An 18,066-nucleotide genomic window follows, 5' to 3' on the forward strand; every position below is an offset into this window, starting at 1 on the left:
AAATCCCATGACTAAATCCCATGACTAAATCCCATAACTCCTTGACATAAGGAGAAGCCATGGACCAGGATTTTACACCTCAGATCTGACCTTTCCATCTTTAGAAATGGACAGGGGCATATCTGGAGATTTGGAGGCCATGCATAATCAACCCAGAAAGTGGTGGGAGCAAGGATTGTCACCGGCTGGGCTGGGCATGAGGGGACGCCAGAGCCTCTGAACCCAGCATGGGAGGGTCACACCTGCAGCTTCAGATCAGAGGCCTGAGCAGAAAACCTTAAGGGCAAATGTACTGGGTAGAGCATTAGTGCTGGGAGAGGCCTCTTGGCCTCCTGGAACTTCTGCCCAATCTATAGATCCAGACTGGCAACCCCTTGCTAATGTCTTATACACAGATTCATAGAGAACCCTTTACATGACCAGCTTTGTGAAATAGGCATTTGAGCCTTTAAAAAGGGTGGGAGTGACAGAGACAAAAGTAAGGTGCCTACCAAGGACTCAGTGAGGGACAGGTCCTGCCCAGATCAGCAGGAAGGGAAGCTCAGACAAGAAGGCTTCAAGGATGAGGTCCTTCTGTGCAACCACCTTGAAAACAAAATGGCAGGAGGAGAAGGCTGCATGACCTGACTGAGTTCTCAAACTCACAGCCCATTGTGACATCACCAGCCAGGGACTGGCTATAAGAAGGGAGGATCTGTCAGCATCATTTCCCTCAGCCCTGGCCTCCATCACCTCCAATGCCAACATCAAAGTCAAGGGCCATGCTTCTGTTATCAATTCTGCTGCTCATGTCCCAAGCCAAGGGCATACATCTCGGTATGTGGCCCCTCTCCCAGTGGTCAGAGTAGCTCTCCCAGGTGAGGCTGGGCATGACAATGGCCCTGCTCACATCACTTTCATCCAGTCAATGGTGAGCATTAAGGGCTGAGGTAGAGATCTGGTTAGCGAGTTCATTGATTAGCTAATTGGCCACTAAGAGGTTGGCCCAAAAGAGCACAACAGCAGTTCCTTCAGGTTTTCCCACAAACCCTTCCTGAAAATACTTCCCTTTCTTCTTTTCTCTTCCTCAGCCCAAAGTTCAACCTGTCTGACCTTAAGTTTCAGTTTTGAAATCCTAGAATTTATCCCTGAATGAATAATGGAGTACCTAGAAGCAAATGCCCAGAATGAGCTGAACATCAGACCTCTAAATCAGAGGAATAAGAGTGTGGGGGTTGGGAGTATGACAGAGCTCCCATGAACTGAAGATGCAGAGCAGAAGCATAGCTAGGCACACTCACATGTGTGCAGGAGGGCAGGTGGGCAGGAGGCCAGGGTCTTCTGTTATCAGTAAGCAGCTCCCTCATGGGTTTTCTCTCCAAGGGTGGCTGAGGTTGGAAGGAAGGGTTACTTAGCTGCCTTTATGGGTCACATAATTCTCCATGTTTAATTTACACCCCCCCACAGTGGGGTCTCCACTCTCATCCCCATGCATGTGCTAGGAACTCTGAGCCTTACAAAGGTTGAAGATTTGTCCCAAGTCACACAGTGGGGAAGTGAAAGAGCTGGGATTTGCGCCCATCTGACTCCAAGGCTTACATTTCCCTCTCTGCACACTACCCCATGAAATGAACACAGCCTATTCACCTGGCCTCCCTCATTCTAGCCTGGGGTTGACTGAAATATGATTGGGGGATGGTGCATGGTGTTGGGAGAGAATCAGCCGAATGCACCCCTCTGCCAGTGTGTTCAGTTGCAGCTGATTCTCACCCATTTCAGCACTGCCTCCATCACAGCTTAGGGGTTTTGTGCTCTGGTATTAATCTACAAGTCCACACGATTCTACACTGGTGGTATTGGTTGTTCTCAGGACAAAGATGGAGAATGGAGCCCAGCTGCCAGCCTTGTGGAGACTTTGGTACAAGATGATAGGAGAAATTCTGACAGCTAATATGGCTTGAGGATTTACTCCATGCCAAGCACTGTGTTGGGCACTTTAACACCCATTATCTCATTTAATCTGTGCATCTGGGTTTGTTTGGTTTTTTTTAGTTTATTTATTTTGAGAGAGACAGAGACAGTACAAGCAAGGGAGGGGCAGAAAGAGGGAGAGAGAGAAAGAATCCCAAGACTCCACACTGTAAGCACAAAGCCCCACATGGGGCTCAAACTCACAAACTGTGAAGTCATTGCCTGAGCTGAAACTGAGTCAGATGCTTAACCAACTGAGCCACCAGGGACCCCTGTGTATCTGTTTTATAGGGTAGGTCCACTTTAGGAATGAAGAAAGGGAGTATAAGCAAGGTTTTTAAGTTTCCTCCAAATCATTCAATCAGTAAACAACAGTCACCATTTGGATCTTGGGCTGTGGGAGCCCAGGGTCTACCTCTTAGCAAATGCCATATTCTGCTTCTCAGAGATGTCACACAATTGGCACCCATAGCAGTCATCCATCATTCAATCAAACCTGAAGTTCATAGTCATTCTTAGTACTGTGACACATTTCTTCCTACATGCATAAGGCCAGCTTGTTCACATGATTGAAACCATAAGTTTGTATATGATTTTTTTTATCCTGACTTTCCCCCGTAACATTGTCTCATGACTCACATCATTTAAAGCTCTTCATAAGCATAATTTTCATGGCTGAATGGATATGCCCTACTTAGTCATGACCTTGAGGATGTCTTCAATCTCTTGCCATTATAGAGATCACTGTAGTGAACATCTTTATACTTCTGCATTCCAGATTCTTACCTTAGGTTAAGTTCCTAACAGTGCAGCCACTGAGTTAGAGGATCATTCACCATTGCTGAGTGTCTCCTGCCTGCCGGCTGTGGTTCCACTAACAACAAGGCCTCCATGTCTCCTTCCCCAGATGCTTCTTATGTTCTGATATCATAGTTAGGCAAAGAGGGATGAATAATGTCTGACTTAACACAATTATAAAGCAATGAAGAAACATAATGCAGGGTAGGAGATAAAGAAGGGCCAGGACAGGAGGGGCTGGGAAGACCTTTCCAAAGAAGTGATTCTTGAACAAAGGCCTGAACAAAGTGAGCCATGCAACCATAGGAGAGAAGAATACTCCAAAGAATGGCACTGAGTAGTGCTAAAAGAACCAAGCCTGAAGCCAGACTCTCTAGGTTCAAAACTTGGTATGGCCATGATTAGCTGTGTCACATTGGGAAAATTACTTAAACTCTCTGTCCCTCAGCTGTTTCAACCATAAAATGAGGATGGTAATAATAGTATCTACCTCATAGCATTGTTATGAAAATTAAGTAAACTGGTCTTTGTAGAGTGTAACTGTGTGTGACATATGGTAAGCACTCTATGTGTGTTTAGCAAATAAAAGAGGAAGTACAGATTCAAAAGTTCTGCAAAGAGGGGTGTCTGGGTGGCTCAGTCAGTTAAGTGTCTGACTTCAGCTCGGGTCATAATCTCACAGTTTGTGGGTTTGAGTCCTGCACTGGGCTCTGTGCTGACAGTTTTCTCAGAGCCTGGAGACTGCTTTGGATTCTTTTCTCTTTCTCTCTGCCCCTCCCCTACTCACACTCTGTCTCTCTCTGTCTCTCAAAAATAAATAAATGTAAAAAAAAAATTAAAAAACAAAGTTCTGCAAAGAGCCTTAATAGATTCCTGACAGCTGAAGGTTCTTGATACATATTGCTAAATTTTCACTCTAGCTTTTTTTTAAAAGCAAAACAAAACAAAACAAAACAAACCACTACAGGTCACTCCAACCTATACTCCAAAATCCTCAAAATGTTCATTGAGTGAAAATTTGGAAAAGTGGCATCGAGAAAGAGACAAGAGGAGATCTTAGGCTCCTTAGAGTCAAACTCATTCCTTGTTTCAGAACACAAGGTGGAACTTCAAGTCAACAAATATAAATGGAGTATCCCCTCCTCCTGGGGCAAGGAGCTGGACACATATTCTCTCCAGAGGTGAATTCTCTTCTCTGCACAAGCAGTCACAGCCTTTGCTCTCAGCTTGCTGGGGCATGGAGCTGCTTTGCCTGGAACACAAGTGTTCTAACCTACCACAGCTCAGGGCTTGCAGTAGGTCCCAGCCCTTTCTGGGCCACCTTTCTAGTTTCCTGCATGTATGTTTCCTGTGGCTGCTGAAACAAACCACCACAAACCTAGTGGTTTAAACAATATGCATGTTTCATCTTAGTTCTGTAGGATAGAACTCCAGCACAGTTCTCACCAGGTGAAAATCAAGCTGTCACCAGGACTTTGTTACTAATCTGAGGCTTTAGGGGAGATTTTTGCTTGCTTCAGCTTCTAGAGGTCATCATATTCCTTGGCTTGTGGACCCTCCATCTTCAAAGCCAACAACGTTGCATCTCTGCGTGCTTTTCTTCCACAGTCACATCTCTATTGCTTCCTTCCACCATGTTAAGGACCCTTGTAACTGCATTGGGCCCCCTACCATTATCCATAAATAACCACCCTATTTTAAGGTCAGCAGATTAGCAACTTTAATTCCATCTCCCAAATCCCCTTTTCCCTGGAAGGTAACATAGTCACAAGTTCCAAGGTGTGGTCCATTAAGACATGGACATCAACGGTGGCGTGGAGGGCATTATTCTGCCTACCACTCCAGGGATGGCTCTGGGCCAAGTATTTTACTCTGATTTCTCTTGGACTAGAGCAGAAATAAGCTCAGTGAGTTGACTTGGCTGAGATCACAATGCTGTGAGAGGGGACAGAACCAACACTTCTGACCCAAGTTCCAGACTCTGTTTAACAAAATAAACCATCTGTTGGTTTACTCGTCTTTCTAGAGATGCTTCACAGGGCCAGCCTCAGTTTCCTCATCTCTAGAATGGGTATAGTGATAGCTACTTATAAGCCTCTATGGAAACTGACCAAATGTTGCATCTTTTCCCTTTTTGTCTCTTTCATTCTACCAGAATGTGGTAAAAGACCCATTTTTGAGGAAGGAACTCAGTATTCCAGAATCATAGGGGGGATGGAGGCTGAGGTGGGTGAGTTCCCATGGCAGGTGAGTATTCAGGCAAGAAACGAACATTTCTGTGGTGGCGCAATCATCAACGAGTGGTGGATTGTCACTGCTGCTCACTGCTTATTTTATGAAGAGCTATCGTGAGTATCAAGAGCCCATTGCTTCTGACAATGTTCACCCCCAGGACACACCCACACTCAACAAGACTCAATTTCTGAAGGAAATCCTAGACCTGGTCAGTCCTGAATCAGACAGGAGTGACTACCACTCATGGAAGATAAGACAGTGAACCTGAGGCTGGCATCTGCTGTGCCCTCCTCACGGTCACCTAGGACTAATAACTATGGTTTCCCTGAGGTCACACACTGTCCTTTTCAGGAAAATTTGTGGTTTGGTGGAATCAAAAGGCTCGGTCCATTCACCTCTTCTAGGACATTTAAGTCCTTCTAGGAAGAAATCCTCCTAATTCTGGAAGCCTGAGATCCTGGGCTGACACCCTATTTACTTGCACCTTGTGGAGTTTTCTCTGCACTCCAGGAGACTGGCTGTAAATCTAGTGTAATCATGATTCAGTTACTTGCTAAGAAACTACCTGCATTAACTTATTCATTCAGACACCAACCCTGAAGAAGGTAGATGAATAACCCCATTTTAACTCATTCAGTCTTACAACAGCCCTCTGAGGCAGATAGAATGAACAACACTATTTTACAGAGAGGGAAACAAATCCAATAAGGCTAAGTGACTCACCGAAGATACACATAGAGTAAACAGAAATAGGATTTGAATTCTGGATCCAGCTTATGCTTTCTGCTATATCTGCTACACTACCCCAAGAAAGTTTGAAGATACACAGGAAGATTGACTTTTAAAAGTTAATAAAAAACAGGGGAAAGTTTCACCATGGCATAACCAAGGAAACTTGTTGCACATGCTTCCATAATATACTTAAGGATTGGCTATTGGGAAGTTTCTGGCCATTCTGCTTGGAGGGAAGTCCTAAATTATTATTGAATATTCTTTCTGCTTAATCAATGGTAGGTCTAGATTAAATTCCGTGCTGGGTCTGTTAAGTTGCTGGTAGACAAATCAATGCAATAACACCTTACCTATCTGAAGCATGTTTGATCTATGCCAAGTGGTCTTTTCTGTATCTTTGGCATCTCCAGAGCTAAGAACTTTGTCTGTAGCATTAGGCAGGAGTATCTCATTCACATCTCTAGGACTGTGCTGGAGCAGCGATGTGGCTGTGGTCTGTCACCCTTGCTGTTTCACTTCCCTCTACCTTTTTCAAATTCTCACATCTTCTGAACAACAGCCCCAAGAGGACAAGTCCTAGTGGCCCCTAGATCCATATGGGATTAGGTTGTTTGGGCATAGCAAATTCTTTGTACCTTGTGACTTCTCTTCTCCTCCCACCTCCCCATGTCTGGTTCTGTGCCACCAGTCCAATGGACTTGAGTGTTGTGTTGGGAACAAATGACTTAAGAAGCCCATCCTTGGAAATAAAGAGGGTTACCAGCATAATTCTTCACAAGGACTTTCAAAGAGTCAACATGGACAATGACATCGCCTTGCTGCTGTTGGCCTTGCCCATCACTTTCAGCGGTTTGAAAGAGCCCATCTGCCTGCCCAGGAAGCTCAGCCCCTCCATGTGGCACAAATGCTGGGTGGCAGGATGGGGTCAGACCAACACTGGTACGTGACTGCTCAGCATTTCTTGAGAGTTTCTGGGGGGAAAGCCATATCATTGGCACCTGAGGATGGGACAGTAAATCAAAAGATATGGGCAGGAGCATGAAAGGAGAGAGGGCCAAAGAAGGAGGGAGGAGAAAAGGACTTGGATTGGAGCAAATCCCTGCATACCTGAGGTTCGTAGATGCCAAATATCAGCTCTTTCTGTGCCAAGGAAGCATCTCCTCAAAGCCCCAAGCTGAGATGTTAGGTCCAAGCCAAACCCTGGGTGTGGTCATATTCAGCCAGCACAGAGCAGCCTTGTTTGTTTGTTTAACTGAATTTAAACTCTCTGGTTTGCCAGGGGCCCCTACACTTTTTATTCACTCACATCTCCCTTGATTCACACATTGATGTTTCTTACCTGGTTCCTACGGGCATTTAAGATGCCTGCCCTGGCCCAGACTTTTGATGGTCCTGGAGTGTTGCCCAACCATTCTTAGAAATGAATCTGTTGTTACTTGTTAATTGTTACCTGGCCAAAATAGGAGAAACTGTACCAGGGTAGAAAGGGATTATGAAAGCCTCATTGGATTATCCCCAAAGAAAATAGGTAAGGGAAGGTATGGGAACAGTACAGCATAGTCTCAGGCCTAAACAAGACTCTAGGTCCATAAGGAGCTTTGCAACCAGCTGGGGTCTGGAAGGTGGTAAGTATTTCAGGAGTTTGGTAACTATAGAACAATTAGAGTAGCACTGTTTCTGGGCTCTGGGCACTACTGGAGAGTTAGAAGTGAAGAGGTTGCAGATGAGTACCTTTAAGATTAAAATTAGTCAATAAGGAGAATAATTTGGAAATCTGTGTGGTCTGGGTTAATGAGATAGAAGTCCAGACAAATTCCTGAAAGCTGGCAGTCCAAAGAGGGCCTTGGCAAATCCCCTACAAAGGATCTTAACCAACCTAGCCCTCATCTGGAGGACGTGAAAGCGTTTTCACTGGGAGTGCAAACCCACTTTCAGCAGCCCTGTGTTGGGGAAGTGCCATACTCACATATTGAAAAAGTAGCAATAGGTACACATGCTGAAGAGGCAGGATTATGCTAAGAAATGATCAATAGCCAGTTCCAAGAAGTCAAGTCTGTAAGGCTGGTTGGAGTCAAGCAGGAAGCCTGCTTAGAAGCAGGAATATGATGTTGAATAAGAAGGATAATTCAAGTAGATGGAGAATTGTTTAGAAAAGCCTGGGGTGGCAGAGTGAGTGAACTGCATGGGATTACTGGAAGGAAGTGGAGAATGGAGGATGTGGTGGAAGGTGGACAAGTGGCTGGTGGGACACGGGGAGGCACAGGGTGATCTAGTTGCATTATAAGCACTGGGATGCTGTCTAATGACTTTTCTAATGTGCCTTCTCTGTGGGATAGATGACAAAAACTCTATGAAAACTGATCTGATGAAAGTGCCAATGATCATCATGGATTGGAAGAAATGTTCAAAGGCATTTCCGAGACTTACCAAGAATATGCTGTGTGCTGGATATGAGAATGAGAGCTTTGATGCTTGCCAGGTAATTAGGAGGTAACCCCACCTTCATCCTATAGGGTCCTGTCATCTCAGGACTGCCAATGCAGGGGTATCCTTTCCTCACTGAGAATAGACAATAAGAGTCTGGACAATGTGTAGGAATCAGGGCTCAGCCAGGGCAATGCGGGCATGGACTGTGGAGTACTTTTTGCCAGGTCTTTGGAATATTAGTGCATGCCCATGATTCAGTACGCAGCAACACTGCATAAATATTTCTGCTCTTCTACAGATATACTACATAAATAGGGACTCCAAGATTTTTCCATTTCTTGGACTTCTTAAAAAACAGAATTTGAGATTCATATAAGGAACTATTGTGTTTTCATTAATTTAGCAACTACTGTTGTGCACATTAAGCCCTGGGGAATCTATCCATAAATGAGATATAGTTTCTCACCTAAAGGAACCCATAATCTCCTGGGAAGGAAGTTGAGTAAACGTATAATATTTAGGATGATACATGTGGGTGTCACTGAACTAAAAGCTGATGACTTAGCTTTAATAAAATGAACACAACAATGTAAAAAGAAAAATATTTTTGATTGATGCTAGAAAAAATAGAGAAAAAAACTCAGAAATTAGTTTTTTATAGCTCTAAGGATGAATGATGTGTTTTGTCTTTAAAGCTTAAGGATGCTCTCTTTGTCTTGGGAGATGCTTTCTTCATAATCACCTTGATGAGCCCACTTACTCCTACCAATTTGCTAGGCAATGGATCTGGTCACTGGTGTAAAACTATGAATGCAGATGTTAAATATTCTATGGATTAATGAAAAGCTGTCTCATGGAAGGGGAGAGTATTTATCTACAGAATTATCTATTATTGTTTAACCCTGGTAGGCTCTGAGATAGGGCCTTAGGAGGGAGTTGCTGGGATAGGGTTGAAGAAATCATGGGAGAAGAGAATGGAGAAGGGGCTCTGAGGTAAAAAGAATGGCCTCCAGCAGCAATGATGCCGAGTTTATTTTTTATTTTTTAAATGATTATTTATTTACTTTGAGAGAGATAGAGAGAGCAAATGGGGGAGGGGCAGACAGAGAGGGAGACAAAATCCCAAGTAGGCTCCACACTGTCAGCACAGAGCCCGATACAGGGCTCAAACTCACGAATGAGATCATGACTGGAGCTGAAATCAGGAGTCAGATGCTTAACTGACTGAACCACTCAGGTGCCCCAGTGATGCCGAGTTTAGGAGTCTCCCATGTGGTGAATGCTGTGAGGACCAAAAGGAGAGACAAAATCCATGTCACATTAACCTTGTGTTTTCTTCACATTCTGGACAATTTAAAACATTTTAAAACAAACAAACAAAAAAAGAATTGGAACTTGTGGTTCCAGACAAGATGGAGTAGACACATTTACCCTAATCTCTCCCACTTAGTACAGCTAAAAGTACTGGACATTATATTGTAAAACAAAAATAAAGACTGAAAGGTAGAGATGGACTGACTAGATATCCCAATGCTTAAGAAATGACACAACAGTGTGTTCCTTGGGTTTTCTTTTTGCTTCTTATATATCCCACACTGGATGCTAGACAAACCTGCAACCCAGAATACCAATGATCACAGATGAAACTAACAAAACAAGAAAGACTTCCCTCTCTTTGGACCAGGAGACAAGCAACCTAGCAAGGCAGAAACATTTTTGACAATAAATATTAAACATTGTATTCCAACAACAACAAAAAAAAACAGGAAAAAAACTGATAGCCCCTCTACCCCATCAACCAAGGTCAAGTGGACAACCTCGACTTCCTCCCTTCCCCTGACCTCCACGGTGGTTACAGAGGAAGCTAAGTGGAGCTTAGCTTTAACTATCATCTAGTAGTAACAAACCACCCTCTTCCTCTCTTGATGTCAGTGGAGGCCACCTGAGGAACTTGAGCTTCCACCACACCCAGGTGTGCCACCCAGGTATAACTGGACACTCCTGCTCCTCCCCTGGCTGTGATCGCTGGTCTGCTGGGCTTCCACTCCAATCCAATGGCAAAGAGTTGCTATTTCCTTTCCTCTGCTCCCAATCTCAAAGAGCCCTGTTAAAACTGAATATTTAAATGAGAACCAGAGTGTTATAACCTAATACTCAAGGCAGGATCTGTCATCACTAGAACAGAGAGTTGGATTTAATCTATTGATAAACCTGGGATAAGGAAAATAAAGAAATAAAGAAAAATAAAGCCAAAAGTCTGAGTAAAAAATCTTTTTAAAATTGAGAACCATTAATTCCTAGAACAAGTTCAATTAAAATGTAACTCAAAGTGTATTATGCACTAAAACTATAGTTTTATAGTAAAAGTATAAAAATTTTTAGAAATATAACACAGGAAATCTTTAAGACATAGGGTGACTTCAAAAACAATTCATAAAAGGAAAAACTGATAAACTGGACCTCATCAAAATTAAATATTTTTTTCTCTGTGAAAGACCCTATTAAGAGTTTTACCAAATCCAAGTTCAGCTGCCCTGTCACTTGAAAGGCCATAACTCAAGAGACGAGTTTTTGATTGGGAAGAAATTTGAGCTTTATGCAGCAACCCAGGGGGAAGGTGGACTCTTGACCAAAAGCCAAGTCTAAGGTTTCTACCTGGCCCAGGGATTTTTAAAGGGTTTGAGGGTAGTTAATCAGCAAAGGGAGTACAGTGGCTGGCAACGTTTCTTGATTATGTGCAGACTCAATGATGCCAGCTATAGATGTTATCTCAGTGCTTGGAGGTTGTGCAAGGGGGTCTGTTTCTTTTTTTGTGATGTACAGGAGTACTCCATTCTTTCTGCAAAAGAGGACCAGGTCTACAGATGCACAAAGGGAGGTTAGTAAAATCATTTGTGTGACCTAAAAAAAACCAAAAAACAATCATTTGTAGGGCCTAAAACAACAACAACAACAACAACAACACAAAAAATGCTTAAAAAAAAACCTATTAGCTAATCAGAAAGCCAAGTAGACTTCAAACAGAATTGCTGGCCTCTGTGGCCTGGGAAAGTTCTAGTCCTTTAACTCCTCAAGATCCATGGTCTGCAAATCTCAAAGAAAGTAAATTATTTCTGCTACACATCAAGGGACTTAGGTCAGCAAGTAAGGAGTATGTTAACTTGAAGCTAGTCAACCCTTATGACTGGCTGGATTGCTCTTACAAGAGGATGGAAACAAAACTACAGATTGGGAGATAATACACAACAAAGGAATTACCTAGAATATATAGAGAACTCTCAAACTCGCAAACAGTAGGAAAAAAAAATCCAATTAGAAAATGGGCAAAAGACACGAACAGACATTTCACTAAACAGGATATATAGGTGGCAAATAAGAACATGAAAAGAAGTTTAATATCATTAGCCACTAAGCAAATGCAAATTAAAACTACAATGAGATATCACTACATACCTCTCAGAATGGCCAAAATAAAAAACAGTGACACCCTCAAATGCTGACAAAAATGCAGAGGAACTGGATCATTCATACAATGATGGTGGGAATTTAAAATAGTCCAACCACTCTGGAAAAGAGTTTGGCAACTTCTTTTAAAAAAAAAACTGGATGCACTCCTGCCACACAACACAGCAAATGCCACTCTTAGGCACTTAGTTCAGAGAAATGAAGTCATATATTTGCATAAAAATCTGTACAGGAGTGTTTATACCATTCATAATAGCCAAAAATGGAAAACAAATGTCTTTAAAGATGTGGACGGTTAAAGTGTGATACACCAATACCATGTAATACCAGTCAGTTATGACAAAAAGAAACTATCGGTACATGTAACAATGTGGATGGATCTCTCGAGACTTATACTGTGTGAAACAAGCCAATCCCTAGAGGTCCCACACTGGATGATTCCATTTACATAACATTGTAGAAATGACAAAATTATAGAAATTGAGAACAGGTTCGTGGTTGCCACGGATTAAGAAAGGGTTGCAGGTTGGAGGGAAGTGGATGTAGCACAAAAAGGGCAATGTGAGGGATCCCTGTGTCAATGTCAAAATCCTGGTTGTGCTAATGTACTATACTTTTGCAAGATGTTATTAGTGGAGGAAACATGTAAAGATGTTATTTTTGGAGGAAACATGGGATCTCTTTGTATTATTTCTTACAACTGCACATAATTCTACAACTATATCAAAATTAAATAATGAAGAGAAGACAAAGCTTCCCAGTAATAGCAGTTACAGAAAGATTTTGGAACATAGCCAGGCCACAGACTCAGACAGCAACCATTTCATAGTGAAGCGGGAGGAAAAGGACTCCAATATCAATAGAAAAGGGGAAATAATATTTAATAGATAAGATTGGAAAGGTAGAGCATTTGGAGAGAATGTGGGAAAAATCACAAAGGCTTGAAACAACTCATATGCTCAGGGAATTTCCAATATTTCAGAAGCCAAAAGTCATAAAAGGTAAGTCTGGGGTAGTGGACAGAGCAAGATCACCAAGGGAGGTGTGTGCCAGGCATGAAAGACTTGCTTTTACCCCAGGAGTCCCTCCCACTGCTCACCCAAGAATATAAGAATCAGGACCCATGGGCACTCCCACCTCCTATTTCAATCTCTTTGATTCAACATTATCCCACATTCAAATGGCCAAAGCCAACTATGACAAAATTTAAAATAATCAAGTGTCATTTTTGAGGACATTTTTGGTACCCTTTGCTTCAATGGCTGGATCTACCATCTAGAGTCTAGGATTTTTGCTTTAATACCTCTCCTATGAACATATACTTTAGTGAAGCTTCTAAAATTAAGTATCTATTACCTAAGAGTGTTATAAATGAGTGTGCTGTTATCATTTTAGGCCTTGTTTTTAAAATTGTGAAGTGAGAAGCCTTGCTCTCTGTTCAGATAGCTTTCTATTGCTAACAATAAGCTGACAGTGATGCGTCAAGGAAATTTTTCTGAAAGTCTACAATATTATCATCACTTAAATAGATAAACCAGGCAGACCGTCCCCTATGGTTTAAAAATAATTGCCTTTAAAAAGAAAATCATACTTTTAAATTTAGCAAATTTCTAAAAAACCATGCCATCACATAAATCAGGGAAATGATAATTTTATAATGAAAATATTTAAATCTGTTCAAAATAATAGCAATAGATCATGCTATACTTAAAATACAAATTAAAATAAAATGTTACAGGGTTGCCTGGGTGGCTCAGTAGGTTAAGCTTCTGAGTTTGGCTCAGGTCATGATCTCATGGTTCATGAGTTTGAGCCCAGGATCAGCCTCCGTGCTGACAGCTCGGAGCCTGGAGCCTGCTTAGGATTTTGTGTCTCCCTCTCTCTCTGCTCCTCCCTCACTCAGGCTCTGTCTCTCTCTCTCAAAATAAATAAACATTAAAAAAATTTTAATTAAATGTTATAATTAAAAACAACTGAATTTTTTCTTTATTCTTCCCAATACTTTTCCTATTTGTAATACACTTACAAAGATTATACTATGAAAAATAAAGAGTTTAGTCAAAAAATAATTTTTAGGGGTGCCTTGGTGGGTCAGTTGGTTGAGCATATCACTCTTGATTTCGGCTCAGGTCATGATCCCTGGGTTGTGGGATCAAGCCCCACATCAGGCTCCACATTGAGTGTGGAGCCTGGTTAAGATTCTCAGTCTCTCTCTCTCCCTCTGCCCCATTCACACTCTCTCTAAAATAGTTAAACTTAAAAAATAAAAGAAAGAAATGCACTGTTTTCTTATATGTCTTGGCTCCAGCAGAAATGTTGTCTTATTCATGTGTAAATTCTCAGTGCCTAGTGCAGTGCTTGGCACGTGAAAAATGCTCAACAAATGTTTGTCAAATAGATGAACTTTCCAAGGAAGCCAGGGACTATGTATCAGTAAGGTAGCACTAGTGGAGGGGACGTCTGAGAGAGGTCCTCAAGGAGGCTAAGAGTCTGCAGGTGGAGAGGAGATAAAGAGCTGGCAATCAGCTGGGCTGTTGGGAAGTCTGGTCATGGGATTGCCAAACTGACTTGGATTTATTTATTTATTTTTTAATTTTTTTTCAACGTTTATTTATTTTGGGGACAGAGAGAGACAGAGCATGAACGGGGGAGGGGCAGAGAGAGAGGGAGACACAGAACCGGAAACAGGCTCCAGGCTCTGAGCCATCAGCCCAGAGCCCGACGCGGGGCTCGAACTCACGGACCACGAGATCGTGACCTGGCTGAAGTCGGACGCTTAACCGACTGCGCCACCCAGGCGCCCCACAAACTGACTTGGATTTAGACCTGAGCTGCTTTTTTGTTTTCAACTACTTTATTTTTTTAGAGCAGTTTTAGGTTCACGGCCAAATTGAGAGGGAGGTATAGGGATTTCCCATTTACCCCCTGTCCCCACAATATGCTTAACCTCTTGTACTACCCACATCCCCACCAGTACCAGGGTACATTTGTTACAACTGATGGACCTACCCTGACACGTCATTATCACCCAAAGTTCGTATTTTAAGGTTCATTTATGGTGCTGTCCATCCTCTAAGTTAGGAGAAAAGTATGATGACACATATCCATCATTATAGTATCATACAGAGTAGTTTCACTGTCCTGTGTTATCTTGATCTCATCACCCATGACACTTTCACAGAAGTCTTATTTCACTCCACAGAATCTTTGACTTTTAGAATCACAGACTTTTCAGAGCTGGAAAGGAATATATAGAAATAGTTAATCAAGACTGTTTCACAGATGACAAAACATGCTTATTTCAATCATCAATCATTCCCTTCACTATCTGAATGGATCCAAAGCAGTGTAATAACTTCCTAGCTCTTTTACACATATTCAATAATTTCATTTTTTCCGTTACCCTGTACCATGGGCTGGGCAGTGCTCACTATCTCTGTTTAACAGATGAGAAAACAGGGATTTAGAATTTAAGTGATTTGCCTGAAGTCCAGGTGGTAATGTGGCCATGCTGGAAGTCAGATCATCTGGTTCTACCCCAAAACAGACAGGAGTGATCACATGGTGTAATTATCTCACTGTGGTGAACTTGAGAGGCTCCTGTGGTCAGTATGTTTCTTACCAGACAGGTCCCTAGCTATCGGACTTAGTCCTTGGAAGAAAGTCCCCCTTAGTCACTTAACTATTAAGATGACAGTGATGCAGCAGCAATCTTTGCCTTTTCTTTCCAATAGAAAGAAAGAAATTAAGTTTATGCATAAAAGGACATGTATTTATAGATGTCCCTCTTGGTCCCAGGAGTCTGTGAAGAGAATCTCTATTTCCTAAATCTACAAGCAATGTTTGTAATACATAAGGGTAAAGTAACAATATTAATACACTTCAAGGCACTTACTACATAGCATTTACCCTGTGCCAAGTAATCTATAGATTCTTAAATTTTCATCTGCTAACAATCACGGGAAGTGGTTGGTATTATCTCCATTTGAACAATGTGGAAACTGAGGCTTAAAAGAGTTGCTTGCCCAAGGACTGTTCTCTCCATGTTGTGTAAGAAAATAACAAATAACCTAGGCAACATATTAGTCACATTTTTTATAAATTCATCCCTTCATAAATGAAGAAAGTTATAAAAACAAAATTTATGGAAGGAGTTATTTGAGTGGAAGTCCTGTTGATCTGGTTCTTGCCCAATGACTGAAATAAAACTAGCACAAAGAAAAACACACACCCACAAAAACCAAATAAGTGTTAGAGGTAGTGTTTTGTACTGGAAAGGACAGTTTTGGTTTTGACCCACATTTACTGGGTATCCTTGAACCTTGACCTCTTTGTTAATTCTCTGTATATCCCTCTGCTTGGGGATGTGTTCTTCAGTCAACCCAAACTCCATTTGAACACACTTATTCATTATCTTCCTCTGCACTTTATCTCTGTTATCCACACCCTATGACCTTGGAACTAGTCCTCATCATTTATACCCCCAAAGTCATCCATGGTTCAGATCTTCATCATTTTAATGTCCTCTTAACTAGTCCCTCTACTTCCTGTCTGACTTCCCTCCAGTCATTGCCACACAGTCTTCTTGTCAAATTCCTATTCATCCTTCAAACTAAGTGCTTTGAAGTCTATCCTGACAGACCTTCCCATAAACAGAATCAATTTCTTCCCCACTTTGTACTGCTTTTATATTGTGTTCATACATCTGTCCTATCAAACACAGTTTATCCCATTGGTTTACATTTTTCTCTCTTCCATAGAGCATAAGGTCTTGTATTCCGAAGGCCTGACAATTAGTTTTCCACAGTGAAGATTTGTTAAAAATTGATCACTTTTTGATAAATTCTGACCAATTTTTGAATTATAAAATGGGCATCAAAATACCTACCTCATGTGAGTAGCGGGGTTGATGAGAAACAAAAGTCAAGGGGATAGCTCTGTGCCTCACTTATTATGTCTGGGAAACATTAATCTTCCACCTCCACCTGTTAGAACTTGTTATAAGATTCCATTCATTCTAGTCACCTGTTTATGACATTGGTAAAGGAAGCTATGTCTCCACTGAAGAAAAGCCTCCTGAATGATTGTAGCCACTCAGCAACTTCCATGAAAGGCAAGTAGCAAGGTGGAAAGAAAGTGTGCTTTGGGATCAGGAAGTTCTCGTTCCAACTCTGGTTGGGCTACTCTGTACCCCTGATCAAGCCTTCATTCCCACTTAAGCCTCATTTTCCATGTATCAAAATGGATAAAAGGAAGCCATATATATGTGTGGTACATGTTAGGGACCTGGTATATATTTTCTATATATATAATCATGTGAGTCATGGACCCATGGGATTCCACACCAGAGGGGTCACACATTCAGAAAAGCTTAGTTCACTTGTGCCCTGAAGACACCCACACCAGAGAATTAAAAAGGAACATCATTCTCCTTCATGGCTCTGGAAGTACATCAAAGGAGACTCAATTCATTTCCACAACTCTAATAATATTTCTTGTATCCTATTTTCATTCCTTTCTTTTATAGCCCTTCGTGGAGCATCTGATTTGATAAGGCCTCACTCTTCTTCATCTGTGTAGCATTCTCTCTGTCTTCCATCCCCTCTCACTGCATTGTGGATGCAATTATTTTTCTCATCAATTCTCTGTCCTCCTCCCTCTTCAGTGTTATCCTCTCCACTGTCTATAATTTACACCTGCAACTCCCAGAGCCAGCTTGACAGCTGCATGCTGCTCCCTTGGACCCAGGAAAGGGGTGGGCATTGGTTAACAATGGCAAGATTTCCTTTGGCATCCAGGAGCAGGGGAGACCAGTGCATTCTCTCAATTCACAAGCTATGCTCTGTATCAAATGAACAGTCAAGAATTGTACTCACTATTAAACTGTGTTCTCTGTCCACAGGGTGACAGTGGGGGGCCTCTGGTGTGCACCACAAAATCTGACAAGAACTGGTACCAGGTAGGCATCATCAGCTGGGGCAGGAGCTGTGGACAGAAGAACACTCCAGGAATATACACCTTGTTAGAAAATTACAACCTCTGGATCAAGAATGTGACCGAGATAGAGGGAAGGCCCTTTAATGCTGAGGAAATTCAATCTCCTCCCAGTAGGAAACGACTGAGGTCCCATGCTGCAGAATTTCCAGAGACAGGCAGCCCCAGATTCTGGCTCCTGATTTCCCTTCTGTCCTATATGCTATTCTAGGTCATTTTCTACTGATAATAAAGCAGATGCTATTCCTTACAAGGAAAGTGTGTGAAAGTGTGCTACCAGCAGAGGGACTGGCTATGAGATTAGATCTAAGGGCCAGGAATTGAGAGTGATATTAGAAAGTAGGACCAGAAAGACAGGCTGGATCACTGGTTTGGGGAGTGGGCTTTGGGTCCCCCCATTAGTCAGGATTCTTTCCATTGCAGGTGAGTTATCTATCTCAAACCATCTAAGGGCAAAAACAGTTA

At 42.0% G+C, this 18,066-nt stretch overlaps 2 protein-coding genes across 3 annotated transcripts in view; one reads left to right on the forward strand and one right to left on the reverse strand.

Annotated features, from left to right (window-relative positions):
- LOC122474210 (serine protease 55-like) overlaps positions 1 to 3,127 on the reverse strand; it is a 32,879-nt gene extending 29,752 nt beyond the window's left edge. Inside the window, exon 1 of the mRNA XM_043565071.1 lies at positions 2,737 to 3,127. The gene's annotated coding sequence lies outside the window, so the exon portion shown is untranslated. The remainder of the gene's footprint in view (positions 1 to 2,736) is intronic.
- On the forward strand, positions 666 to 17,859 carry LOC122474226 (serine protease 55-like). 2 transcript variants are annotated; one of them, XM_043565072.1, is made up of 5 exons: positions 666 to 816; positions 4,904 to 5,096; positions 6,404 to 6,654; positions 8,052 to 8,194; positions 17,510 to 17,859. In XM_043565072.1, the coding sequence occupies exons 1-5, from the start codon at positions 738 to 740 to the stop codon at positions 17,810 to 17,812; spliced, it is 969 nt and encodes a 322-aa protein (XP_043421007.1). In that variant the 5' UTR covers positions 666 to 737; the 3' UTR covers positions 17,813 to 17,859. The 2 variants fall into 2 exon arrangements, with proteins under 2 accessions (XP_043421007.1, XP_043421008.1); XM_043565073.1 differs by having other exon boundaries at positions 798 to 910.
- Positions 17,860 to 18,066: the final 207 nt, after the last annotated feature.

This window comes from Prionailurus bengalensis, chromosome B1 (genome assembly GCF_016509475.1).
Source record: "Prionailurus bengalensis isolate Pbe53 chromosome B1, Fcat_Pben_1.1_paternal_pri, whole genome shotgun sequence".
NCBI classification, from domain to species: domain Eukaryota; kingdom Metazoa; phylum Chordata; class Mammalia; order Carnivora; family Felidae; genus Prionailurus; species Prionailurus bengalensis.